The sequence below is a fragment of the Magnolia sinica genome, chromosome 16, assembly GCF_029962835.1.
Source record: "Magnolia sinica isolate HGM2019 chromosome 16, MsV1, whole genome shotgun sequence".
Taxonomy (NCBI): domain Eukaryota; kingdom Viridiplantae; phylum Streptophyta; class Magnoliopsida; order Magnoliales; family Magnoliaceae; genus Magnolia; species Magnolia sinica.
In genome coordinates, this window is record NC_080588.1 from 16746493 (window position 1) to 16772781 (window position 26289).

The 26289-nt window shown below is 41.9% G+C and overlaps 1 protein-coding gene and 1 long non-coding RNA gene across 5 annotated transcripts in view; both read left to right on the forward strand.

Moving 5' to 3' along the window:
* Positions 1-6760: 6760 nt before the first annotated feature.
* The window catches only part of LOC131228550 (protein RIK), a 59015-nt gene continuing 39486 nt past the window's right edge, over positions 6761-26289 (forward strand). The window contains exons 1-2 of one of the 4 annotated variants that reach the window (XM_058224288.1): positions 6761-6936; positions 17861-18098. In XM_058224288.1, the coding sequence (XP_058080271.1) occupies positions 6848-6936; positions 17861-18098 (327 nt within the window). In that variant the 5' untranslated portion in view covers positions 6761-6847. The other 3 variants (XM_058224286.1, XM_058224287.1, XM_058224289.1) reach the window with 3 other exon arrangements.
* LOC131228552 (uncharacterized) lies at positions 15239-17438 on the forward strand. Its single transcript, XR_009163002.1, has 2 exons — positions 15239-17130; positions 17252-17438. It is a non-coding gene; the product is annotated as an uncharacterized LOC131228552 (long non-coding RNA).

Sequence of the window (26289 nt, forward strand, 5' to 3'; positions counted from 1 at the left end):
TAACACCGTCCAGGAACGAACGGTGTGGATACAAAATACATACATTATGGTGGGCCCCACCCCACACGTGCAGCACGTGTAGGTGGGCCCCACGTCCAACCAGATGGACGGACAGCTGGGATAAAACCCATACATCATGAATAGGGTCCACACGTCCCAAAAATGGACGGACAGTATGGATATACAGATACATCACGGTGGAGTCCCACCGTCCCAATCATCTGGATGGTCGGGATGAGACCATACATTAAGGTGGGTCTACATGTGTAGGATCCACCAGTTTTGGGATAAAGCTGATATTTATGTTTTCTCTTTGTCAAGGTTTACCAGACGGTACCAGCAGTGCTTGACGTCGGCAAGGTGGACCCCACGGGAGGCCAGCATAGACAAAATACATACAACATGGTGGGGCGCAAACAGGGGAGAGAGAGAGAGAGAGACATGCGATGGAGGGACCCCGCCACTATGGGCCCTCCCTTCCATGCATTACAAAACATACATCAAAATGGGTCCCACCACAAGTGGGCTCTCAAATAGAAATCAATCGTGGAAAATCCTAATGTCACTCATCGATTTCACTCCTTTGTGGCTCCTTGGAATGTTAAGCTCTTTGGCTTCCTCTTTAAGGGTGGATGATGAAGATTAAAGGGCTAGGATGAGAGATAAGGGGGTAGGAAAGTTAGCCTTGATCTTGGGTTCTCTTTTCTCTCCTTAGTCTTTTTCTCTCTTGGTTGCTTGGAAATGGTAGAGAATGAGATGGGATGGAGTGATGGATGGGAGAGAGGGATGGTGGTGTAGGAGAGAGATGGGTGTATGTTTAAGAAAGGGATGGGTGAGTGTAAGAAAGGGATAGGTGGAGAGAGAGAGAGAGAGTTGACTTTGGGGATGGCTTGTGTAAAAGAGGGATGGGTTGTGTACTTGAGTTGTGATTGATTGATTGATGTTATAGATTTGGTAGAGATTCTCTTGGGATTTGCAACGCGCGGCGTTTTCTTCAAAATAAACACAGGCCCATAACTCCTGGCATGGGTATCGTATCGATGCACGAGTTGCAGCGTTGAAACTGCGGCGACGGCGTAGTCGCAATAGTATAAGTCTCAGTTCGAGTCGACTTAGATATACGAGATGCGACTTAGGGTCATGCACAAACGCCGATTACAGGTCGCGGGTTATCGAAATTCGATGGGGAGGATCGCAGGGGTCTAAGGAATGATAAGGACTAGGATACGGGCCTTACAGCTCTCCCCTCCTAATAAAAATTTCATCCTCGAAATTTACCATCATGCAGAACAAAGCAAGGGAAGAGAAAGCATTATCACACACACACATATATATATAATAATCAATGCAATACAAGCATAATCAATATACAAACAAATAGGGATAGTGCTCTCTAATCTCAGCCTTGCGCTCACAAGATGCCTCCTCAACAGAATGGTGACCCCACTACAACTTCACCAGAGGAATGACCTTAGTCTGAAGGACCTGCTCCTTCCGATCAAGGATGCAAATCGGCTGATCAATGTAAGAAGCATCGTCACGGACCTCAAGAGGCTGCTAATCAATCACAGGAACGGTGTCTGACCCATACTTCTACAGCATCGAAACATGAAAAACGTTGTGGATATCAGATAACTGAGAAGGTAAGGCAAACCTATAGGTCATGGCGCCAATGCGCCCAGTGATCTCGAAAAGTACAATAAATCTCTGGGCAAGCTTGCCCTTTACTCCAAATCGAACTACACCCTTCATGGGTGAGACCTTGAGATACACTGTCCCCAATAGCGAACTCCAAGGGACTACGCCGGCAATCACCAAAACTCTTCTGCCGGATCTGAGTTATGTGCATCCTCTGCCTGATGATGTCGATAACCTCTAATGTCTGTTGCACAAGCTCGGGGCCTAGGAGACGATGCTCTCCAGCCTCGGCCCAACAATTGGGGGATCTACACGGCCTGCCATACAAAGCTTCGAAGGGAGTCATACCAATAGTCGTCTGATAGCTGTTATTATATACAAACTCAGCCAGGTGCAAATGCTTATCCAAACTACTCGAGAAGTTGATCACCCAAGCTCTAAGCATATCCTCAAGAATCTGGTTGACCCTCTTGGTCTGCCCATTGGTATGTGGATGATACACAGTGCTGAACTGCAAGGCAGACCCCATAACCTTCTGAAAGCTCCTCTAAAATTGAGACTTGAACCTCAGGTCTCGGTAAAAAATGATCGAAATTGAAACACCGTGCAGTCTCACAATCTCATCAACAAACAAATTGGCAAGTCAGTCCAAAGGCCAAGTCGCACGGATCCCAAGAACATGTGCCGACTTCGTCAAGCTATCGATGTCAACCCAAATGGCGTCATGACTGCGGTGAGTCCTCGGCAAGCCCATAATGAAATCTGTGGATACGTGATCTCACTTCCACATCGGGACACTCAACGACTATAATGGACTCGGGGGTCTCTGATGATCAGCCTTGACACGCTAGCAAGTGTCACACTCGGCCACAAAACTGGCTATCTGGCGCTTCATCCCTGCCTAAAAATACTGCCTCTTCATATCACGATACATCTTCGTCGAGTTAGGGTGGATAGAAAATCGCGATCGATGTGCAACGGTCATAAGATCTCTGCCCAACTCTAAAACAGTCGGGACACATAACCGACCTCTGAAGCGAAGTCCACATTAAAACCAATCTGCCAATCTGACTGACTCTCAGATGCTGCCTCTGCCCGATAAATTTGTAATAATTCATCTACCTGTTGAGCCTTGATCCCCTTGCGACAAAGAGAGGGTTGAATCGATAACTGCACAATAGAAGACTGCAAGCCGATCTCGAAGTCAAACGCTGACACATCCTCAAGCATCTTTCACTCCTGAATCTTATGTGTGTCACCAGGCCTTGTGGCTTACGGCTAAGGGCATCCGCCGCCACGTTCGCTTTGTCTGAGTGGTATTAAAGATCAATGGAGGTATAATTGTATAAATTTCTTAGTATTGAACTATTTTACATGTTTTCAATGTTTGTGGGTAACATTTCTGGAAACTCTCACGAGACTATAACTCGTTCATTTGGAGAAACCTAGGGGTTTAAAGACTTGTTTCATACGCTAAATGCAATCGAGATTAGCTGCAGAAGTGGTGTAGTTAGAATTTTTTCATTTTAATTTTATTTCTAGAATTAGTTTTTATTCTTATTTTTATTTTTCTTCACTTATTTTGCTCAGAACTAGTAAAATGCTAGTTGGAGGGTATGTTGGTACTCAAATAATGCATTTTTCCATTTATATCTTGGTTTTATGAACATGAATCAGCTTAATGTTTTATTTTATTCATGTTTGTGTTGAAAGGTGAATTTAAGAGCTTGGATTGAAAAGGGTATTGAAAGGATGAATTTGATGCTCAAGAATCACCAAGGCAAGGGATGGATCTTAGGAGACAAAGATTGAAGAATTCACATGCCAAAGATCCAAGACAACCAAGTGAGGAATGAAAGAAAATTAAATGTTTGAAGTGAAGAATCTTGAAATCGTCCTAAAAAAGCGTATTCTAAACTCTGAAGTCTATTTTAGAAAACTGTGCAACGAGAAGTCTATTTTAGCAAACTGCGTAAATTTAAGGCGGTTTCTAGAGTTTTCCAACTTGGTGCGAAAGTTGGAGTTCCCCACTTATAAATAGGGCTTCCCAGGGCATTCCTAAGCATCATTTAAAGCATCCCAAAGCAAGATTTAAGGTTTTTAGAGAGTTTTATCTAGGGTTTTAAAAAAAATTTATAGTTTTAATTTATTTTTCTTTAAAAGCTTTTAAATATTTACTCTTTCTTATTGCTTTCTTTTTTCTAGTTATGTTTTTCTAATTTCCTTTAGCCCAAGCTAGAAGGGAAGCATGTTGGTTTAATGTTTTCATAGTTATGATGATTGATTATTTTAATGATGAGAAGAATGGTATATGCATGTTATCTATTGTTAATGTTTAGTTTTTTATCCTCATGTGAGACCTATATGTTTCCATCATATGAGATCCACGTCGATGGATAGGCTTACCCTGGATTAATTAGATTTCCTAGATATGAAAGGTTCTCAACCTGCTATATTTCTTTGATATTCATTATCTCATTGATATTGAATTCCTAAAATCATTGGCGCCTGAAAATATATATCAATAATGCAAATCCATGATTTTATAATCTTTTATATCATTTATAAAAATATTTAAACTATTTTATTTTCCTATTAAGTTGACCATAGTACTCAGATCCTAGTTGTGTTATCCAAGTCATCATAATTTTGGAACATTAACCTATGTGTGGAACTTTGAAGCTTAAGTGTTGTTTTAATTCAATTGAATTACATCCATTCAAAACTCCTAAAATCAAATCATCGGTTTAGTTTTTTTTATTACTTAGTTTGTTTTGCATTTGATTTTCTCATTCTCGCAATTAATCTCCCTGTGGGATCGACCCTGTATTCGCGAGATACTACTTACGAACCTCTACATTTAGAGGCAAGCAATCAGTCGGCAAGGGTAGTCGAGGGGTTCTTACCAACAGAGAAAATGAACTTTCCTTGTTTAAGGTCGACTACCATGGCAGTCAGAGCTACTTGCACAGAGTAATTGTTGACTTGCACTGCTTCTGCGTTGAATCGAATGATATAATTATTTAACAGCTCGTCCTCCCTTTGTGCGATTATGAGAAGATGAGTTGATGGTTTTCTTTTATCTTTCTCACCGATAAATTGTGTGATGAAGGTTTTGTTAAGTTGAGTGAATGTGCTAAAGAACTTCGGCTTTAATTGGCCATACCATTTTCGTGCATTCCTCGACAAAGTCAGGGAAAATGCTCTGCATATCATGAACTCAAAAAATGCCGTGAAGTTCCATCCAAGCTTTGAAGGATTCCAGGTGTTCGACCGGGTCCTCGAATCTAGAGTATGGGGTGATCTAGGGCATTCAGAACCTAGATAATAACTGATATCCCATGATTTCCTCAGTAAATGGGGGCTCGACTTCCTCGAGCAATTCTTCGACGGAGGCCAGAGCTTTTGTTCAGCCAGCCTGCTGGATGTCGCCAGGTTAATCTCGGATCTCTTATAGCTCTGCCTCCCGCGGGATTCTGCTCTCTGCTACGGTCTTAGGAGTCTTCCCACGCCTCCTATTCTCTAGAGTGTGGCGCAGGTTGGACTCGACGATCTCGCTTGTTCCCATTGTTTACGTGAGGACTCGCATGCATCGCTTTGGTCGATCTTTTACTGCAAAAGAACTGTGAGGTACCTGTGGAGGTGGAGATTGCTTGGTTGTTGCCTCCACTTTCATGTCTTAGTTGGGAAACGGTTGATGTCTTTCCAACATCCGCATTATTCGATCCACGTTGTTGGTCAGGGCTTCGACTTGATTCTCTAGGGAGATGAGTCGACCAACTCTGTTGCGGGCCTACTTGAGGCAACCACTAGAACGGGGTTGATATGATATTTCGAAGGCGATTCCTCAGGCTGCTCATCTAGTGCGGGGATTGGCGCAGTAATGGCAGCCAATGCCCGTTTTATTCCTTTAGCCATGATTGAGCAGATAAAAGGCTAATGATTCTTTTAATGCAAATGAAACTTTTAGGGTGGCTTTGCTGCCATTCCCATAGACGGCGTAAAACTGTTGATGTTGAAATCTGGTATCCTTGTTAGCTTGCCTTCCACCTACAATTTAATGGAAAACAATAGAAGTCTTACCTTACCTCTTGTGAGCCGCTAAGTATCTGCAAATTAATGGAGGTATCAGAAAATACAATGGGGGTGTTGGTTAAGGCTGGGGACCCTCTGGTGCTTAAATCAGGCATATAGACTCACAATAGGCATGGTAGAATCGGGATAATTGTCTGTACCTTTTACCCATGGCAAGAGATGTATTTATAGGCTTTCTAGGCAGTCTGCGTAACTGAGTTAATTTGCTGAAGGGGTTGTATTGGATTTAGACTCTAATTTCAAGAATATATCCGACTTTACCTCGATGGACATGATTTTCGGGGAGATCTTAGGAGATAATCCCACCCGTGTATAGAGAGGATTCTTCTCTCTATTTCGAGGTTGAAGTTGGTTTCCGATGCCGAAGTTAGTATCCGAGGCTAAACTCCGAGGTCGATGTCTATGGTCGAGGATGGTCCTCGAAGCTGACGGTCGAGGTTGTCCTTTGAGACTGAGATCAGTACCTAAGGTACCTGAGATTGATGTCATCTTTTGAGATCGGCAAACAAGGCCAACTTTCAAAGTCATTGGTTGACACTAAAGGTTAGAGTGATTTTCCATCCCTCAAGCAATGCATAGTCATCGAATCTCGTTGTTCGGCTCATTTGTCTTGTACATTTATTTAGCTCAATTTTACCAATAATACTTATTACCTGGTGTGGTTTACTTGATTGTTGGATTTGCATATTTTTGTGCTTGTACCTTAAAATGACCTAAGAGAAGGTATGGACGGCGTAGATAAGCAGATTCGTCACGGTGGGCCGGCCCCCATAACTTCCCGTTCGTGGCCAGAGACGGCCGGCAATAGGACGCAATCCGCGTCCGTGGGGTACACCAGCTAATCTGCTTCCCTTCGGTCCCACCCACATCGATGGTTCGGGGTCGCAGCCGAGTCGCGATCTTCTTTTCTCATATATCATGAATCCTATGCCACGTGGCACATGGTCAGCGGTAGGTATTTAGCGCGAGTTACCAAAACGCAGGTCGATAACATGGCTCTAGGTCGATGACATGGCTCTCTCTCGCTCTCTGTCTCTCTCTCTCTCTCTCTCATAAGATCATATCCCATCTATACCAAACCAAACAAGCATTAGAAATAGCCTAAGAAGAAGGCATGACAGAGGACAGAGATCCACAATCACAATCAATGGGCCCCACTCCATCAACACCTCCTGATTCAGCAGCAGGTGCTGCAAGGCAAAGGTACCTCTCTCTCTCTCTCTATCCCCACAGGAAGGAAACCCTAATTCCGTTTTGATGAGAGTTCTTACCTTCCTGATCTGAAATCTTTTATCTTTCCGTCTCTCTATCTGATCATCCGATGACAATCATGGTTTTCGTGTTTGATCATTACTTTGGATTGAGAACTATTGTTTTTCTCGATCGGAATCGGAGAAGCAGTGAACTGATAATTTCCTTATATATATATATATATTTGCTTTAGATTGAGAATTTGTGGGTTAGAATTGTGAACGGAGCTTCCTCTGTTTTTGTTTCAAGTGAAATGAAATCGAAAGATTTTCAGTGTTTTTTTTTGGCTTGGGATTATAAGGATATGAGTATCCCCAAAAGTTTTACGTTGTGCTAGTGACGCCCATGATTGAAAAAAACAGTTATGCCAGTTATCCAGTTATGCAGTCGGATTCAAAGTACGGAAACTAAACACTAAAATAGAGGTTTACGTACCAGATTGAATGATCAAACACTCATGAACAGCACATGCAAAGATTCAAGAGGCAACACATGCCACCATTGCAATTCATGCAATGAGTAAACCTCGCAAGTTTTCTTATTATTCAAGCTCCAAAAAGTGGCATGTCCCATAAGCTACTTTTTAAAACCTCGTAACAACTAAAACCCTGATAAAATGAAAAGACTAAAATACCCCTACCTAAGTATTAGTCCAATAAGCCCTTGAGTGAGTGTAGTTTAGACTTTTTGTGGTTAAGTCATAAATTTGAAACAAAATAAACACACACTTGTTCATGTGGAATCCATGTTGGGCTTGCAATTACATGTGACCATGTGGGACCCACACTTGTGATCCAGTGTGTACAAACGTGGGGCCTGAGGTGTACTTGCATGAGTTTCCCTGTTTTCAAAAGAATTCATCATTGAGTTGTAGGAACAAGAGGGAACTTCTAGCATGTTGCCTTGTCATCATGATTCTACTTCCTTGACTCTAGCCACTATTGATAGGCCCTTGGTTGGTGGTATGCTTTTAAAATTTGGAAATTCTCTCACTTCTTCTTTTTTGCATCATTGAATTTAAACCGGTTCTTGATGGTCAACCTTCTTCGCTGGAAGTTGCGCCTTCCTTTTTGCTCACATTTCTTGGGTCAAGCGATCGATCCTTGCCTTCTTGCTCGACACATCTTTTGCCAGCTTAGCTTGTGCCACCTTACCGGTGCTTAGAATCCCCTTGGTCATCACAAAGATGACGTCGTTCTTTTGAGGAATATCACTTTTCATTGGCTTGAGAGATTTCTTTCCCATCATGAATAAGACTATAGGCGTTAGTAAGCCCACAATACTGCAACAAATACCAGACGTCCACAGACGGCCAAGTAGGAGATGACAAGCTCTTATTAGGATGAAGTTACACCATACCAACTTGGTTTAATATTGCCCTAAAGAGTAAGCCACTATGGAGTGATGGGTTACTCGCATGATCTCACTGCTTGTTTTGGCAACTCGGTGGGGATTTGGGTACTCTTTTGCAAGTAGCTGCAAGTGATCAACCATTTTCCCTGAAATGAGGTTCAAATTATTGTTATTACCCGTCACGGTTTGGGCGAATGGCTTGGGCTGTGGGTTTGCTCCTCATAGACACGTGTTCGATTCCCCTCTCCGTGGATTACTCGATGCACATGGTTGGTGGGTGATTGCGTGAATCTGCAGGCAATAGCCTTGGCTCAAAAGGGGGGTGAGGACACCCCGTCGTCATTAAAAAAGTATTGTTGTTGTCAATGATGACCTTGATGGCTTTTCCTCACATATTCCCTATGTGTGGAAGACATTGGTATGCAACCGGTCTTCATTAGTGGTCATTTGGATGCCTGTAATTGAGAAGTGACTTACAGGTGGTGTTTGGGGGAGGAAATTCACTAGTTCAAATCTGAACAGTTTTGGTCCCCACTGGAAGCCTAAAAAGCTCAAATTTGAACGATTTTGGTCCTTAGTTCTCCTCATCTACTTCCAGGACAATTGGACAGTGGTCGGAGACTGTTCTCGGAGGACCCCTCTGCATAACCAACGGGAAGTGCTCCACCCAATTAGAAGAGACCAAAAAGCTGTCGAGCTTGGACATAGGAGCTCATTCCTGCCCATTTGTCTAGATGAATCTCTCATCTCCTATAGGAATGTTTGCCAGTTTGTTCTCATCCACAGAATTGGAGAAGCCCCACATGCTCTAAGTGAACTCCCCCCCCCCCCCGGAATTCAACTTCTTGAACAAAAATCTTAAGTACATTGAAATCTCTCCCTAAGCACCACGAACTTGCCACCTGCACCTAATGAAGTTTGGTTCCTCCCAGAAGTAAAGCATTGAATTGTGTGGTTAGGACCCTAGATTGCCCAAGAAGACCCACCACTGAAAACCCAATGTTGAATCCCTTGAGAGCACGAAGATAGAGTAATTTTTGCTCCACTAGTTCTTCCAAACCTTCGAGTCCCAAATGACCATCGTGCCCCAACACTACCGACTGCATTTGGCGACACCCACTCCTTATCCTTCCCCAAAGAGAGTTGGTCATTGCCAGATGCACCAATTGAAGCTTAGTCTCCTACAACACAATTAGTTGCGGTTTGGAGCGACAACATATATCTTTAATATGGATCCTTTTATCCCGACACCTTAAGCACCTCATGTTCAAGCATGGAAGCTTCATTGGACCACTAGAGTTGCTCCTTTCCCTTTCTTCGCACCTCTGGATGATGCACTTGAGTAATAGTTAATTGACAACTTGAGTCTTGCTAGTTCTCTTCTCCCCTTCACAATCTTTTGGGTCTTCCCTTAGTTCCCCTTTCAAGACTTTAGAGCTCTTCTTTCTTGTACAAATTGGAACAAAGCTATGTAGTCTTCATCGCAGTCACCAAACGATATGCTAACCATTCTGTTGAACTATCATATTCCTTCCTTTATCCATTTCTCCACCTTGCAAGCCAAGATATGGTCCATTTCCTCCTTAGCAAGCAACACTTATCGCTTTCAAGACATCTCTTGCTGGTGCTCGGGTCCGTTATGAGGCATCTCACTTCTTTAAGGGGAGAGATGTTCAACACATCCAGGAACATCCTTTCCTCAATCTGAATAACAATTCCCATTGCTCCCTCGCTGTTGGGGGCACACGGGGGACATCATTCACAAGCACCAAAGCCAACTCTCGCCCTACATGAGTCTCCTCCCCCAAAGAGATGTTGACCGAAGACCTGCTCTGAAGAGTGTTGATCCTTAGAAAGGATAAGAGAGGAACCCTTGTTGCCACTCGATAAGCTTCACGAGAGAGGGGGGGCCTTAAGCTTTGGCACACCTCTGGAATCACGAGCACACCCTTCCGCTGTTATGAGAGTTTGAGGATCAAAAGACACTTAAAATAAGATAATTCTCCTCGAATGTGAGAGCAGGCGCAACATGTGTTGTCTCGAGAGACCTTTGTAGGTCTCTAGTGCTGCTGGTGTAGCCCCTACCCTACATGTGCTCTCCAACACTTCCAACCTCCCTAAACTCCACTTGTCTCTTAAGCTACCGTCAACGCTTTATGCATGCTCTGAGCCATATCCCTCTCCACTGACACCGAGCCACCCCCTATCCACGACATGTCGAAGGCATGCTCCCTCTCCACCACTTGACATTGTCCCATCAGTTTGACAGCAATCTTCTAATGCCAACTCCCCCAAAATAATAATAATAATAATAATAAATAAATATATATATATATATATATATATATATATATATAAATAAAATAAAATAAATGTATCGCCATCTTTGCCTCCATGTATCCACCTACCACTACTACATTGCTCGATCAAGGGCACATAGTAGACCCCTCTTTCAGTAGTTTGCCGGAACACTCACTGCATGCTCCATCATCCCTCTTCACCTCTCCCAAGCTTGCTATTGACAGAGCGCATTTACCGACCCCCCATTTGTGCTCCATGGATTTGCCCACCTCGTCCCCTTTCTCCTCCTAAATTATACTGATTTAAGTGTTCACATCCCCGGCTTCGATATCAATTCTCTCTGGGTTTGTGATTGATTTCGTCTTCCAAACATGGATCTTGCCACCCTTAAAGCCTCCTAGGCTTCCATCGCCGGATTAATAGCCACCAGCTCTCCAATGCTAAGCCAACCACCATCAGAGCTTCCCGAACCAGGGCTCTAGAGTTAGCTCCCATAGTTGAATCCAAAGATTTTTTCGTGCCGAATGACGACCAATCCCTTCGCTAGCAAATAGACCCACCATGTTGTCGTTGATTAGCGCCCTTGTTATGATGACTCTATCCAAGTTCCTGTCCGGCCTCATGGTGATTGCACTTCCTTGTCGCTCAAAGGCCCGAGGATGCAGCCTTCCTTCTCGATGCTACTGCTTGATGCAAGCCATTCTCCCATCTTCGGTGTCAAGTGACCTCTCTTAAAGGTTGCAGCCAGGCTCCATTGGAGGGCCAATCAAGCATTCTCCACCACACAAGGATGGATACCTACCTATTGCCAATGTTCGAAAGATCGGTATTGCGCAATGTATCGCACCCTTGGGATACAAATACGTATCGGTTATCACACGGGATATATCATTGGTATTGCGTAATTTATCGCATTTTTTGGGAAACATTGGGAAAATGGTTGAATTTTTCAATGAAACTTCAGGAATTATTAAAAAAGACCTTAATACACATTTTTAAATCATAAAATCTCACAAAAGAAGTGCATATAATAGGTTTTCTTTGCATAGGGTCCAAAGCTATGTGTTGTTCGATTGAACTAGGACAACTATATTGAAATATGATGCATAATGGACAACTAATATGCCCTGAAAAAAATGGATGGACAGAGTGGATTTCTCACAAACATCATGGTGGGCCCCACCACGAGCCCCACAGGACCATGAGGGAGATTCAGATCTCATGTGGACCAAACCACAGGAAACAATGGTTCTTGAACGCCCACCACTAAAAACTTCTAGGGTCGCAACGAGGGTGGACCCTAACTATGGGCGCTGCCATGATGTATGGATTGTATCCATACCATCCATCCATTTTAAGAGATCATTTTAGAGCATGAGCCAGAGAACGATGTGCGTGGGACCCTGATTGTGGCCCCACGCATTATGTATGTGTTGTATCTACACCATCCATCCATTTGGAGAGACTATTTTAGGGCCCGAGCCAAAGAATGAGGCCGATCCAATACTCAAGTGGACCCTACCACAGAAAACAGTGGGGACAATGATGCCCACCGTTGAAACTTTAAACCACTTTTGTGGGGCCCACCATGATGTTTATTTGAGATCTAACCTATTCGAAGGGAACACACAAATATCAACTTGATCGAAAACTGCTGCAGCCCTCACAAAGTTTTTAATGGTAGGTGTTCAATCCCCATTGTTTTGTGTGGTGGGGTCCACTTGAGCTTGGGATTTGACACATTATTTGTCTCATGATCTAAAATAATCTCTCCCAATGGATGGACAATACATACATCAATGCGGGTCCCACCGTAAGGGCTGCACCATCTTAAGTGCAGCCAATCACATAGAATCCACACTCCTTATGGGCGCAGGTTAGGTGGTTACATGGGTAACAACTTAGTGGGTGTTACCCTTACTGTAGGGCCCACCATGATGATATGTTGTATATCCACTTCTTCCATTCATTTTTTCAACCCATTTTCGGACGTTGTTCCAAACATTAAGTACAGCCAAATTTTAGGTGGACCACAACACATGAAACAGTGATGATTGAACGTTCACTATTAAAGGCATATGAAGGCCCACTTTAAGTAGATTGCTAATGTTTATTTGTCATCCAACCCGTTGATAAGATCAACCAGAAGTGGATGAAGGGAATATACAAAGATGAGCTTAACCCAAAACTTTCGTGGCCTATAAAATGCTTTTAATGGTCATTCACCAATTTTTCTGGTGTGGTCCACCTGAGATTGGGATCTACTGAAGTTTTGGCATAATGTCCTTAAATGACATAAAAAACCGGATGGACGGCCTGGATAAAACATATAGATCAAGGTGGACCCCACAGAGCCCGTTTGTAAAGGAAGCGAATTAGCTGTTGTACCGCACACTAGCGACCTCGCTGGTGTATGTACGTACGAATGATAGAAAGAGGATCAAAGCTCTGTGGGCCCCACCATGATGTATTTATTATATCTACATCGACCATCCATTTGGCGAGATCATTTTAGGGCATGTAATAAAAAATGAGTCATATACAAAGCTCAAGTGGACCACATTACAAATAGCAGCAGGATAATGATTCCCACCGTTAAAACATTCGTAGGGCCCACTGTAATGTTTTCTCCATCCAATCTATTCATAAGGCCACACAAACATGGATGAAGAGAAAAAATAAATATCAGATTGATTGAAAACTTCTGCGACCCCAAGAACGTTTTAATGGTAAACGTTCAATCTTCCACTACTTTCTGCGGTGTGGTCCACTTGATCTTTGGATCTGTCTTATTTTTGGGCTCAAACCTTGGAACGATCTCGCAAAATGGACGAACGGTTTGGATATAACACGTACCTCATGGTGGGGCCCACAGAACTTGTCATCATTAAGAATCCATTTAAATCCAGCAAAACCCAGGGTGTAGATGAAGACAATGCACCTCGAATCCCAGAAAGGGTTCCGGTCCTTCCGGAACCCTAAATCCCAAATCCCCACGATTTTGGCAGATTTTTGGTCGAAATCTCCATTCTGCAAAAAATCTCTTCCCCATTCGATGAAAAAACAGAAAAATTGAGGTTTTTTCGCACTTACGGTGCACCACTACCTCTCAATCAAGTGGCCCACCAAATTCAGCTTCCAATCACACTCGCATCTTCTGCGGGTACCGAAATCCTCCCCTCTTACATGGATTGAAAGCTTTTCCCTCCTTTTTTTGGATTTTTTTTTTCAATTTTTCGGTAATATTGCAAACCTGACATTCCTGGTTTTTTATCGTCGAAATTCTCCTCAAATGGTTGTTAGCTTTGTAATGTGCGATAGTATCGCTAATATCGGGGATTTCACAAAAAATCGTGCGATATATCGCATGATACAAATTTATTTATTTATTTTTTTTCCTGGGACTTCTGATGAGTTTCGTCTCGCTGGCCAGCGATAACGATAATATCGGCCGATATTATTGATATTGCGAACACTGCCTGCTGCTCCCTTATTGATGTGCCCTTTTAGACAATGTTTCTCCTCTATAGAAGTTCCCCTTCCTCCAGGATTGACTCTGCTTATTTTGCCTTTGCCCTCTCAATCGATTTTTGCAACACCACAACCCGGTAAGAATGGGGTCCTCCCTCGCCTTGCGCCTTGCTGATGTTATCCCTCCCCCTTTTCTCACCCCTTCCTTGATCTTCACCACTCCTCGACTGGTCATGTTCGTCCTCCTTTGGGCTGTTCAATTCATAACACTAGTGCAATAATGAGCCCTTTGCTGAAATTCTCCTACCCTCGAAACTTTTGCCGTCTAGCGCAACCACGACACGGCTAACCTCACATGTCCTCTCCATGCACACAAATGTGAAACCCCTGATTGTCCACAACCCCTTAGATTGAGGGATGACTACCTTCTGGACCCCTTCATGTCTGAACACCCTAGCAAACTGAGTCGATGCCCTATCTTTTAAGTTCTCCACGAACATGGTTGGGGTCACTTTTAAGGAAGCCGACCCTTGAAACCCTCCCCCCCTCTACTTTGGCTTCTCCTTTTCCCTTGCAGTCTACTCTACCCCTTTCCTCCCTCTCACACACAACCTCTCTTGCCTTTCCTCTTCCCTTAGCTATAGCCACCCTCACTAGTGCTCCTCACTCCCCTATTGAATCTGCCGGACACCTTCCTCTCCCTACCCCCTCTCACCCTTACACCTACCTCTCACCAAACCTCCCCTCCCTTTCGCCTCTCGCTTCCTCTTCCCCTTGCCTATCTCGATGCACCTCTTGAGACCCGACCTACTTCACTCCCCCCACCGCCCTCATCTCATCTCCTGCCTCTTGACTCCCTAGCTCTTCCTCTTCTCGTGCTGCTTCTCCCCCTCCTGTGCACCTCTTGCGTCGCCTCTCGTATCACCTCTCACATCACGTTGCCTTGATCCATCATCTGTTTGGATTGAGATAAGAGAGAAGAAGACAATGCTGTGATCGACAACTCTTTTTCTCTCTCTGTTTTCATTCTTCGGATCACTTTGAAGAGGCCTTCTTTTGAGATTAATTAATTAGCAAAAAAAGAATGCTTTGGGGAAGGTGACTTTTGTTTTGGGCATCCTTTCTTTTTCAGGTAATGAACTGAATTTTTTGATGATTTGCAAAAAAAATTAACCCAACAAAAGAACCAAACAAAGCCTGCAAGGCTACTAGTTACAGACCCCAAAACATGCAACAACATTAACCTAGATTATGGGAAAATTACATCAGTTCCCAATCCAATTATCAGCAACTATTAAACAGTCCTTACTAACACGTTTCTTAGCTATGTTTTCTGCTCTAGAGTTGGTTGACTGGTAAACATGATGGGAGAAACCAAAAGGAACATGTTTAACTCAATGGCCTCTTCTAATGTATTGAATAATCTTCATGGATGCTCACTATCTCTAAGCCACTTATTAGAGCTGCTGGAGTCACCATCTATAACAATAGGACTGAAATTATGAGTTACTTCCAATTTCACACTTTGGAGAAGGGTCACAGCCTTTTCGCAACTCAAATACCTCACGTCAATGGCGCTTGAAAATTCCATCACAACCACCCCGACATTGTTATGAACCATGCCTCCTATGGTAGCTTGGCCTTGGTTGCTGATTGAACTTCCGTTGAAGTTAAAACTTAAAATTGCCAAGGGGTCTCTATTGTGCTATGGCTTTAGGAGGCCCCCTGCATCAGCAAATCAGCTCTTCTCATTTTTTTGGAAGCTGAATCTGAGTAACACTCGAACTCAGTCTTACGAGCCTACTCAGCCATAGGGTCAAATTTTTTCTATGAGATCACTTCCACACAGCTCACTTTTCCTGCTCTTTTCTCTCCAACTAGATGTGCTGCTGTGCTGCCTTGATTGTAATCTTCCCAAGCATATTTCTGAACAAGCTTCACAGAGTGCACCCCCAACTTGAAATGAAATTGCCTACTGCCTGAAGAATGACTCGAGAGATCCTGAATCTGGAGAAAATTCCCAACGATATCTTCCAGGGGAAATAACAATGGAGAAACACGTGGGTAACGGTCTCCTCTGCTTCGCAACACACGCTTCATCTGTTCAGTGTTTCCATTCCTCTTGCATACAAGTGATTAACTGTCAAAACTCTATCAAGACAACAATTCAACCAAAAGTGTTAACCTTTGCCAGAATAATGCAAGACCAGACCATTTGAATCCAATAGCAAGGGGTGCTTGGAGGCATTAGTGGCAGATATCTTGAATGGAGCGAATTGAAAAAACCCCCATTCAGCATCCAAAACCCAAATTCTATGATCATGACTTTTTAGAAAATGATATACCTCATTCAGTATTTACATCAGTTGAGATAATTGGTGGATTTCCTTGTCTTTAAGGCTATGCTCTGAATCTCGGAGCCCACACTACCCTCCCAGCCAGTTGAAAGAAGCATTCAACAGCTCTCCCTTTGTCTGGGTATAGTGTATGAAGATTCAAAATAAAGAAACAGAGGTTCCTCTGAGCACCAAAGGTCTTCCCAGAATCTCACCTTGGACCTGACCCCGATTCTGAATCTAGTGTGCTTTGAGAGCAGAAAACAGAAGAGATCCCTCTCCATTCACAGAGACTTCTCACCCTGTGACTGCATTAATATTCCAGCCTTTAGCTGAGACTCTGTATTTAACTACTTTCTAAATGCTTTCCAGGATAGGAATTTTGCCATTTCCAATGCACCACCACCCTTTTGCCGATATAGGTTCCTTAACCACCTGAATTGGTTTTAATGCCTAGAAGCTAGAACTCCTGCCTTAAAGGGCTTGCAGACAACATTCCGGGGCACTAGATGAAATTCGAAGTTGCCCTTTTCTTGTGATTCCTGAGAAATCTCTTCTGAATGGACTTCAGTGCACCCTCAGCTTGACACGAAATTGCCCACTGCCTTAGGAATGACTCAATAGATCCCAAATCTGGAGAAAATTCTCGACCATATCTTCCAGACGAGACAGCAATGAGAAACAAGTGGGTAACTGTCTCCTCCGCTATGCAGAACATTCTGCATCTCTTCAGCTTTGCCATTCCTCCTTGTGCTTACAGAGAAATCTCCACTGAATGGATTCTCACTTGGTGGCAACCTTTGCAGGACTTTTAAACAGAGAGTAGAAGTGTATTGGAATGTTTGCAAGAACCACATTTAGGTTTTTTTTTTGGGGGAATCCGATTGTAGAACTTCAACCAATCTACCATTCAAAAGAAAACCCCAAATCGCTCATGATGATGACAACGATGAGGATGAGAAGGGCTAAAACTATGGCGATGCCGACGATGATGTAAGAACTTATATTATTAGACACGCCTTCTAACTCTTAAAATTTAGAACTTTTTGTACTCTTAATTTGTATCTATTTTGAATAGCTCATAGCAAACTACTCGGTTTATTTCTTTCTATCCCATGCACGACCTTTTTCCCCTGGTGGGAAGAAGATACCTCTACTGTTTCTTTAACATTTATGGATATAGATAAATGTCTTCAAGTTCTACCGTTTCTTTCAAAGCCCCTCCCAGGTTACCATTTCCTTACATCTTTCAAAAGGAAAAAAAAAAACACTACCAGTACATAAATAGCTATTGTAACCTTGTATAACTTGTACTTGCTCCACATCAAATTGATTTTACTAGCTCTTTATATGCATGTATGAGTTCTAGCCATGTTGATCATTTTGAAGGACTAACTTCTGGCACCTGTCAACAGAAAAAAGAGAAAGTGGGATCAGCCTGCAGAATCCTTGATATCAGCTGGAATTGGATTTCCTGGAGTCCTTCCACTGGGTGTTGGAAATATTGTTGGAATTTCTCTTCCGGCTATTGCTCCTCTTTCTGGTGCAGTTGTGACAAATCCAGTTGCAGCTACTGGTGCATCTGTCCCTCAGATATTTCAAGTGCCCACAATCCAGCAGAATACAGCAACAATTGTCCAGAAGTTGAATCAAGTGAGCCGTCTATGAAGATTTTATGTACTCATTATTTCTTCACAATATTTATGCTGCCTTTTGCTCTTTGCATCACAAACTATAACGTACACATGGACAGGTTTGATGTGAGGGTATTTGGTGTCAGACACAGTAACACAAATACACAATTACTTGATTATGTTACGAAGCTGTATTATTGTATAGGAGAAATGATGTCGTGCTTATAGTGCTCGAGTCATACAGCTCCTAGTTGGAAAGGTACACCTTGGTAGCCTATTTCCTATCATTTGACCTTGATGGTCCGTTAGTTCCAATTTGCAACCCATACTTTTTTTTTTTGAAAGGTAACAGTAATTTTATTAAAAAGGAGTGCTGAGCTGGCGCAAAACACTACAAAGGAAAGGGAGACCACTCACTCTCATTACCACCCAACCTAGAGTGTGGTTCATATTTAGAAAGCACCTCCCATTCCTCTCTACCCAAACCCCCTTGTAGGCCCGCCAACAAGCACAATCGCCAAATTGCCCTAAGATCCTTCCCAACCTCCACGCCGTGCCAACCCACAAGGAATTGCCTAAAGGAGCTTGGCAAAGTCCGAGAAACATTAAACTGGATAAGAAGCCATTGCACATCATAGCGGTAAACGAGCAATGAAGGAAGAGGTGATCAATCAAGTCAAAGCTAGCCATGCACATCAAGCAAATGTTTGAAAAAACCATCCCCCGTTTTTGGAGATCACTCACTGTCAACATCCTTCCCCTACCAACAAGGCAAGCGAAAGTTGTGATCTTCTGGGGCACACTGTAGGATCAAACATGCTTAGTCTTTTTTTGGAGTCCCCGCTCGTCCCTTGCTTATGAAGCATCTTGTAAAGTGATTGCATGGAGGAGCACCCAAATTTATCCCTAGGCAATATCATCCTGCCCCTTAACCCACTAACCGGGCAACATAAGTGAATGTGATTTAGTAGTGATGCCAATTCTACCACCTCATCATCTGAAAGAAATAGACGACAAGGAGGGGACCACACTATAGAGTCACCGCATAATGAGAAACAACAGGCTGCCAAAATATTTCAGTCCACAGATATACGAGTCATTCTCGGGAATAGCGATTGCAAAGAGTCCTCCCCAATCCACACATCTTTCCAAAATCGAATCTTCTCCCCGTACCTAGGCACAAAACCAACCCCATTGCTAAAGCATGGTTTTACAGAAACAATCCTTTTCCAAATAGCCAAGGCCCCTATACAATGAGTCCTTAGTGCACAATTTACTTACATTACAAGTTTGCAGCCATATTTTGATGCGGACATCACGCGCACACGCACGCCCCCTACGCACGTACGCAAGGAGGAGGGCCCCACCATCGATATGGATCGATGACGACGTCCAGGAAGGGCCTCTTAGTTATAGGACTGCGTTTTGGTTCGTTGGAGTGACCCCGATAGTCATGTGAATCCCACCATGGGTTCTCATGATCGTGGCCCACTATTTTAATTAATCTAATACTTTGGGTTTTGCTTATTATTGTTATTAGGAGTATCATGGACGGTTTAGAATTAGATTGCTTTGATTAGTTGTTATTTATTATTATTTCGTCGCTAAGTAATAGGTTGCGCACATGCCGCGAGTTTTGAGGTATAGGGTTTTATCATAAATAGGCACCCTTTATAGTCTTTTTCATTTAATGAAGATTAATAAAATTGCTGCGTTTTTCTGCTCCTTTAAATTTCTGAGTTGTGGAGATTCAATTGGGTGTGAAACCCTCCCTTCCTCGAAGGGCTGACTACCGTGGTGCGAAGCCACACCTATCTAGATTTGCCCCCACCTTCTTCCATCCATATTTTTCCTCTTACAATCATCTACGCTTCAAATCCATCCTCTATTGTAGCCGTTTTTCTCTTTACAACAGATTTCCAGAATCTGGCCTTGCGGGAGGGCTGAAACTTCGGCGGAGCACCACGCACAAACCGTGCATCGGATCAAGCCGAGATTTGGGGGTTTTGGAGTCCATCCCTGGCCAACCAGGGCCAAGGTGGCCTTTTTCTGAATAGCGGGCCCCCACGCACGTGCGGCCGGGATCACACGCACATGCGTCTGGGCTATTGCTGCTGTGCACACGTGCAGTACTTCTCTGGTTCGTCTCTCCTCTTTCACCCAAAATCTATAAACCTAACCCTAAATTACTCAAATCCCCAATTTTATGCCATTTCTTCAACTTTAGGGTTCCTCGAATTGAAATTTTTGAATCCCTTGGATTGGGGGAATTATTTCTGTGCATGTGTGGATGAATTTACCCTCCTTTGATTCTTGTTTGGTTTATAATTTTGATTGATCTAGCCCTAGCATGTGTAGGCCTGGACCCGCATAAGATTCCCCTTGATTGAGTGTTTGAACTTTTGTGTGGGATGTGGAATTTTGTGTAATTGTTTCTGAACTAGTGTGATCTAAAGCCTAAAATCTTACACATCATACTTGAATTTCATGTCCTGCATCATATTTGCTAGCAACTGTATCCCTCCATAATGCGCCTTCCTCTATTCCAAATCTCCATAGCTACTTACCAAGCAACGCCCTATTCATCGCCCCCAAATTTCTAATTATAGCCCCTCCATCATAAGCTTTACACACCTCCCCCCACCTTAACAAATGAAACTTATTTGTTCCTTCTGCCCCTTGCGACAAAAAGTCATGCCTCAGCGTTTCAAGTATCACCGGAACTAACTTTGGGCATCAAAATAAAGACAGTAAATGGGCAAGTTTGATAGAGCTGTTGTAATGAGAGTTATGCAGCCCCCAAGAGATAGATACCTGCTCTTCCACCTAGATAATTGCCTTCCCACCCTTTCCACTACTACATCTCACAAGTGTTTTGCTGGTTTGCCAATACAAAGAGGCAAACCAAGATAAGTGGATGGAAAATCACCCGCCTCACAACCAAACAAGGGAACCAACACCAATAGCTCATCCCTTCGCATACAGACACCCAACATCATGCTCTTAGCAATATTTTCCCTCAATCCCAACACAACTACAAAACACTAGATAACCATCCTCAACTTTTCCACCATACCCTCATTAGTGTCACAGAATAGAAGTGTATCATCGGCGAATTGAAGGTGGGATATCGGAGAGCTCATCCTATTGACACAAAAGCCACGGAAAAGACTCAACTTCTTACTCGTGTTCTAGCAATTTGCCTAAAGCTTCCGCTATCACCACGAATAGAAGCGGAGAGAGAGGAACTCTTTGCCTAATCATTCTCGAATGTTAGAAGAACCCTTTTGGCGACCCATTTATCAATACCGAAAACCCGATGGAACTAATGTACTCCTTTACCTATCCCATCCACTTCACCCCACAGCCAATCCTCCCAAACATGTAGTCCAAAAAACCCCAATCCACGTGATCATAGGCTTTCTCAATATCTAACTTGCAAACCATGCCTCCCAAGCCTTTCCTTGATCCTAGAATGGATTTACTCATGAGCTATTAAAGCACTATTGAGAATTTGCCTACCCTCAATAAAAGCCCCTTAACTTGGAGATTACATTGTCATATAAAAATCACATAGATGGGGTGATTCTAACTATTTGATTCTGGTCAATGGCCCATAAAATAGATGGTGAGGATTGTAAATGAAACAATAGGTTCAATCAACAATTTGAACTATCTATTTGGTGGATCTCATCATGGATTCTTATGGCGTTAAAGAATCACATTGGTTAGTCGGATGAACATAATAATCCAACCATGGCTTGGAAAACGGATTGTTATAGGAAAAAAAAATCTAACCATTGGATGGATAGGATTATCCAATTAGTGTCTTCATTGTGTTCCTTGAAGTGTGGGCTGTACCTAGCAGACAGTCCATAAATAAATTTATTTTTTGAATGATGACTGGGGTTGTATTAAACAAAAAAGCCGAAAACATAAACAAAGAGCCCCCTTTGTAACTGTTCAGATCGATTCATTGAAGTATCCATGTATCCCTTCGCAACTAGGTGTATCCATGCTGATTACTGTTAAAAAAAAAAGAAAGAAAGAAAAAAAGGAAAAAATTATAGTGCTGATTATTTCTTAATGCAAAAACTTACTAGTATACAAGTTACATCAAATTTTTTTTTTTTTTTCATTAATAAAACACGACAAAAAAATATTGATGCTACCAATAAACAATAGGCACTTTAAACGATGTTCTGTTTTCCCTTCTAGCGATGTTGGCATGTTCAAACACTTCAAAACTTTTAGAGCATCATTGTAGAATAGCTCTCAAATGTCAACTTCTTGTGGAAACCTTATGCAGTTTTTTCTTCATTGTTTCTTATTCTTCTGAATATTTTCTTTTCGAAGATCTTTTTTTTCTGGATATGTTTGCATCTCATAATAAATATGTTCCTAAAGTTTCATGGGCCATTCCCTGCGTTTATATATTACCAAATAACAGTTGTTTGATGTGGTGTCTTTCTTCTTCTTCTTTTTCCAAGATCAGGATTTCTATTAAGTAAAAAGTCGATTTCAAGTTTACAACAGTGGAAAGGAGTCTTCAATCACAAGCTGCTGGATAATGGAGCATGGTATTCAAAAATGGTTATTTTATGACCGCAATGGTCTTTACATAACAGTAACGGTGGTGCCTATTATGCGATATGGGGGCATGCCCAATTTGAGAAAAAAAAGGGCTTGTAAAGGGCCCATAATGGTCAATATGGGGCTGTAACGAACTGCTATGGCCTTGTAACAGATTGATACATTTTTTTCCTTTGAAAATTTTTTTGACCGTTAGAGGGTAGCCATTGCAGTCCATATCTAAGCAGCCAATACAGCCCATATCTAAACAGCCATAAGGTTGGTCGTCACAGCCACCGTTACCGTTATTGAATACCTTAGAATGGAATCCCTCTTCTCTGGACCATCAGCAACATAGTTCACCTCTCTACACATGGGAGAGAAGGGGACCGAGATGGTTTCATTTATCTGTCTAATCTCCTCCAATCATCAAGAATCAAGATAACTGTCGCGGAATAAAGCGGGGTATGGTGGTTGAATAGAATAAAGCTCCTTCATTCCCCGCCGAAGAGCCCAAACCTCAAGCCTCCTTAGACTCAGTGGTCCAGATTGGTCTTGCATATGCTCTAAACTAGTTTTGAACAAGTGAAAATAATTTATTTGTTGGAAATAAGAAAAACTTATTCTATAGCGTAGCTTAGCGTTAACTCCATGTAGCTCATGGAAATAGCTTAAAGTCACTTGTAGCCTATGCTACATGCTAATTTTGCATAAGTTTCATGTTACATGCCTTACATTCACTGATCAAAGTATCCTTGATATTATTGAAATGTGCCCAATATTATTTGTATCACTAGCTTGGCGATACTGATAACATTGGCAGTATTAGAAATTCTAGAAATTGATGATGTATCACCAAGTGACCAATGTATCGTCAATATGTTTTATTGTGTAAATTCCAAGTGTCATTTATATTGCCAATGTATCGATATCGCCAATTTTTTTTGACTATGTAAATTCCAAGTGTCGCTTGTATCACCGGTTTATTGGTGATATTTCGATAATATTGCCAACGATTCGTTTCTTAAAAAGAATTCATTTCAATTTTTTTATAGGCGCATGGTTGTATTCAAATTGTCGACAATAATATCGATAATATCACAATATTATCATTATCGCAACATGGGCAATATCGAGACCATAGTCTTTCGTTTCCTTTCCAATTGTCATGATTTCTTGGGGAAATATCGTGTTATTGATTTTCTGATGAAATATCTATAGATGTTTGGATGGAAGGTTGGATGGTTGGATGGATAGATGGGATTGATAGGATGCTTGAACTGATTTCTTATGGCAACACATGCTTTTAAGCCCGCATTAAATGGAAACTTATTATTTATGCATTTATTTTTATTTTTTTTGCAATTTTTTGATTCCTAAATATGCAGATGTGTGTATTTTAGCATCTCCGCAAGTTTCGCTGAAAAATTCCAACGTTTTCCCCATCCTTCCTCGCATTTTTTATTATCATGAGATTATTGGTGACATCGATATTGTTTTCATATCCTCGGCCAGCGAAACTTGTAGCAATATTGATACTTAGAACACTACTTACACTACAAGTTATTTTCGCTAAAACGTTAAAATCAATTAATAGTTTTGATTATATTTTCATTTTTAAATAAAAGTTAGTTAATCTTTTCAATGATTTTAGTTAAATATAATAAAAGTAATAATATTAAAACAATTAGGTTGCTTTTTCTTTGCCTTTATACTTAAATCTTTGCCTATTTCTCCTATTTTTTTAGGTTGTGTTTGGTTGCATCAAATATCATTTAATTTTAATTATTAATTGGACTAATTTGGTACAAAATATCATAATATTTCATTATGTTTGGTGCAACCAAGCACTATCTTAATTAAAAACCTTTGAGTAGCTACAGTACATGCAATGTGGCTTATGCCTCACTCTTCAGAGGGGTGAATGTTATGCTAGAGATTATTTGCTATTTAAAACATTGATTTAATTATAAACAAGATAAGCGATACACAATGTTCGCAACCTTGGGATACAGATATGTATCGGTTATCGCACGGGACATCGTTTGTATTGGGTAATTTATTGCACTTTTTGGGAAACATGGGAAAACATTGGGAAAATGATTGAATTTTCCAATGAAACTTCTTTGATTGTTAAAAAAAACCTTAATACACACTTTCAAATTATAATATCTCAAAAAAGAAGTGCACATAATAGGTTTCCTTTGTATATGGTCCTAAGCTATGCGTTGTCTAACTGAACTAATGCAACTATATTCAAATTGAATGCATAACATTTAAAGTGTATGTGATGATCATTTCATCAAACACTCCTAAATACTTCGAAATTAGTCTCAATTAACAACTGGTTGAAGGGAAATTTTGGAAAACAAAATTAATATTTTATTTTATTTTATTATTAATTTTTAATTAAAAAATGATTTTTATTTTTCGAAAATTGACAAGGAATTAACAAATCAATAGATCAGCCCTCATACATGATTTCATGTTTGGAGTGCAACATTGCAAGCAATTTGGTAGAAACTGGGAAAATTTTAAAATTTCCCCAAATTGGACCACCTACTCTCAAATTTTGAAAATTTGGTAGGAAGAGGTTAGCTTTGCCAACACAGTCCGCACGCAACGCCACGCCAGTTTAGAATGAGATGATAAGGGTTGACGGCTCCCCCCTCCCTTTCCCCCTGACCGTGCCACACTTCAGAAAGGCCCTAGGCGATCCTGAACTTGTGTGAGCCTACGCCTTCCCCCCCCACTCCCCCCCTTCCAAGGGGGCCTCTGCTTGCTCCTCTGCTTGCTGCTTCAAAAGAAGGGCTAGCGCGCTACGGCTTCAAAGAAGCGCTGAAAAACGCAATAGCGCGTGTACTCTTTTGTGCGACTCCACCACATTGGAAAACAAATCATCAAATCACTAAGGAATGATGTCATACAACTACAGACTGAAAATCACATTCTCAATGAGAAATTATCTCAGAAGGAAAAGAGAGATTGCCGAGAGATACAAAGAGATGAAATCACAGTTTGATGCTCAGAAGAATACAGATAAAAGGATTCACACTCAATCCACTACAGAGATACAGACTCATCTGACTGAAGACAGAACGCTATTAGATAAAGAAGAAGAAGCTTTTCGGCTAGACCAGCTTCAAAGCCGTCGCGCGCTAAAGCCTTTACTTTATAGAGTGAGATCGAGACCTGTATCTAGTCCCGGATCCTTCAACAGCATCACAACTAGCAGACCCACTTCCATTCGTATGAGATCTAGAAGCACTTCTGCAACATTCTCTCTATCTTTTGATTTTTCCTTGCACTTAGTTGGAAGCTGAGAATGAAGGCCTTCCTTAGAAGTTGTCGCTCGATCAAAAGGATATAACACATAGGAAACCGTCAGCTTTGCTGACTTTCTGAGGTATAACCTTCACCACAACATTAGTGGCTTAGCTCTTCGCACTTCCTGCAAGAACGTGCGGATAGCGAAATGTTGGCTCTACGATCGACATGTGGACTTACGGACCGGGCCAGTGCCTTTCTGTGCGTGAAGGGCACAGGGGCAGACCCCAACCTCTTGATTTCGGTCATTCGTTTAGGGCGAGTCATTCACTTTTGTTTGATCAAACAATGGCTATAATGACCTTTGCGAA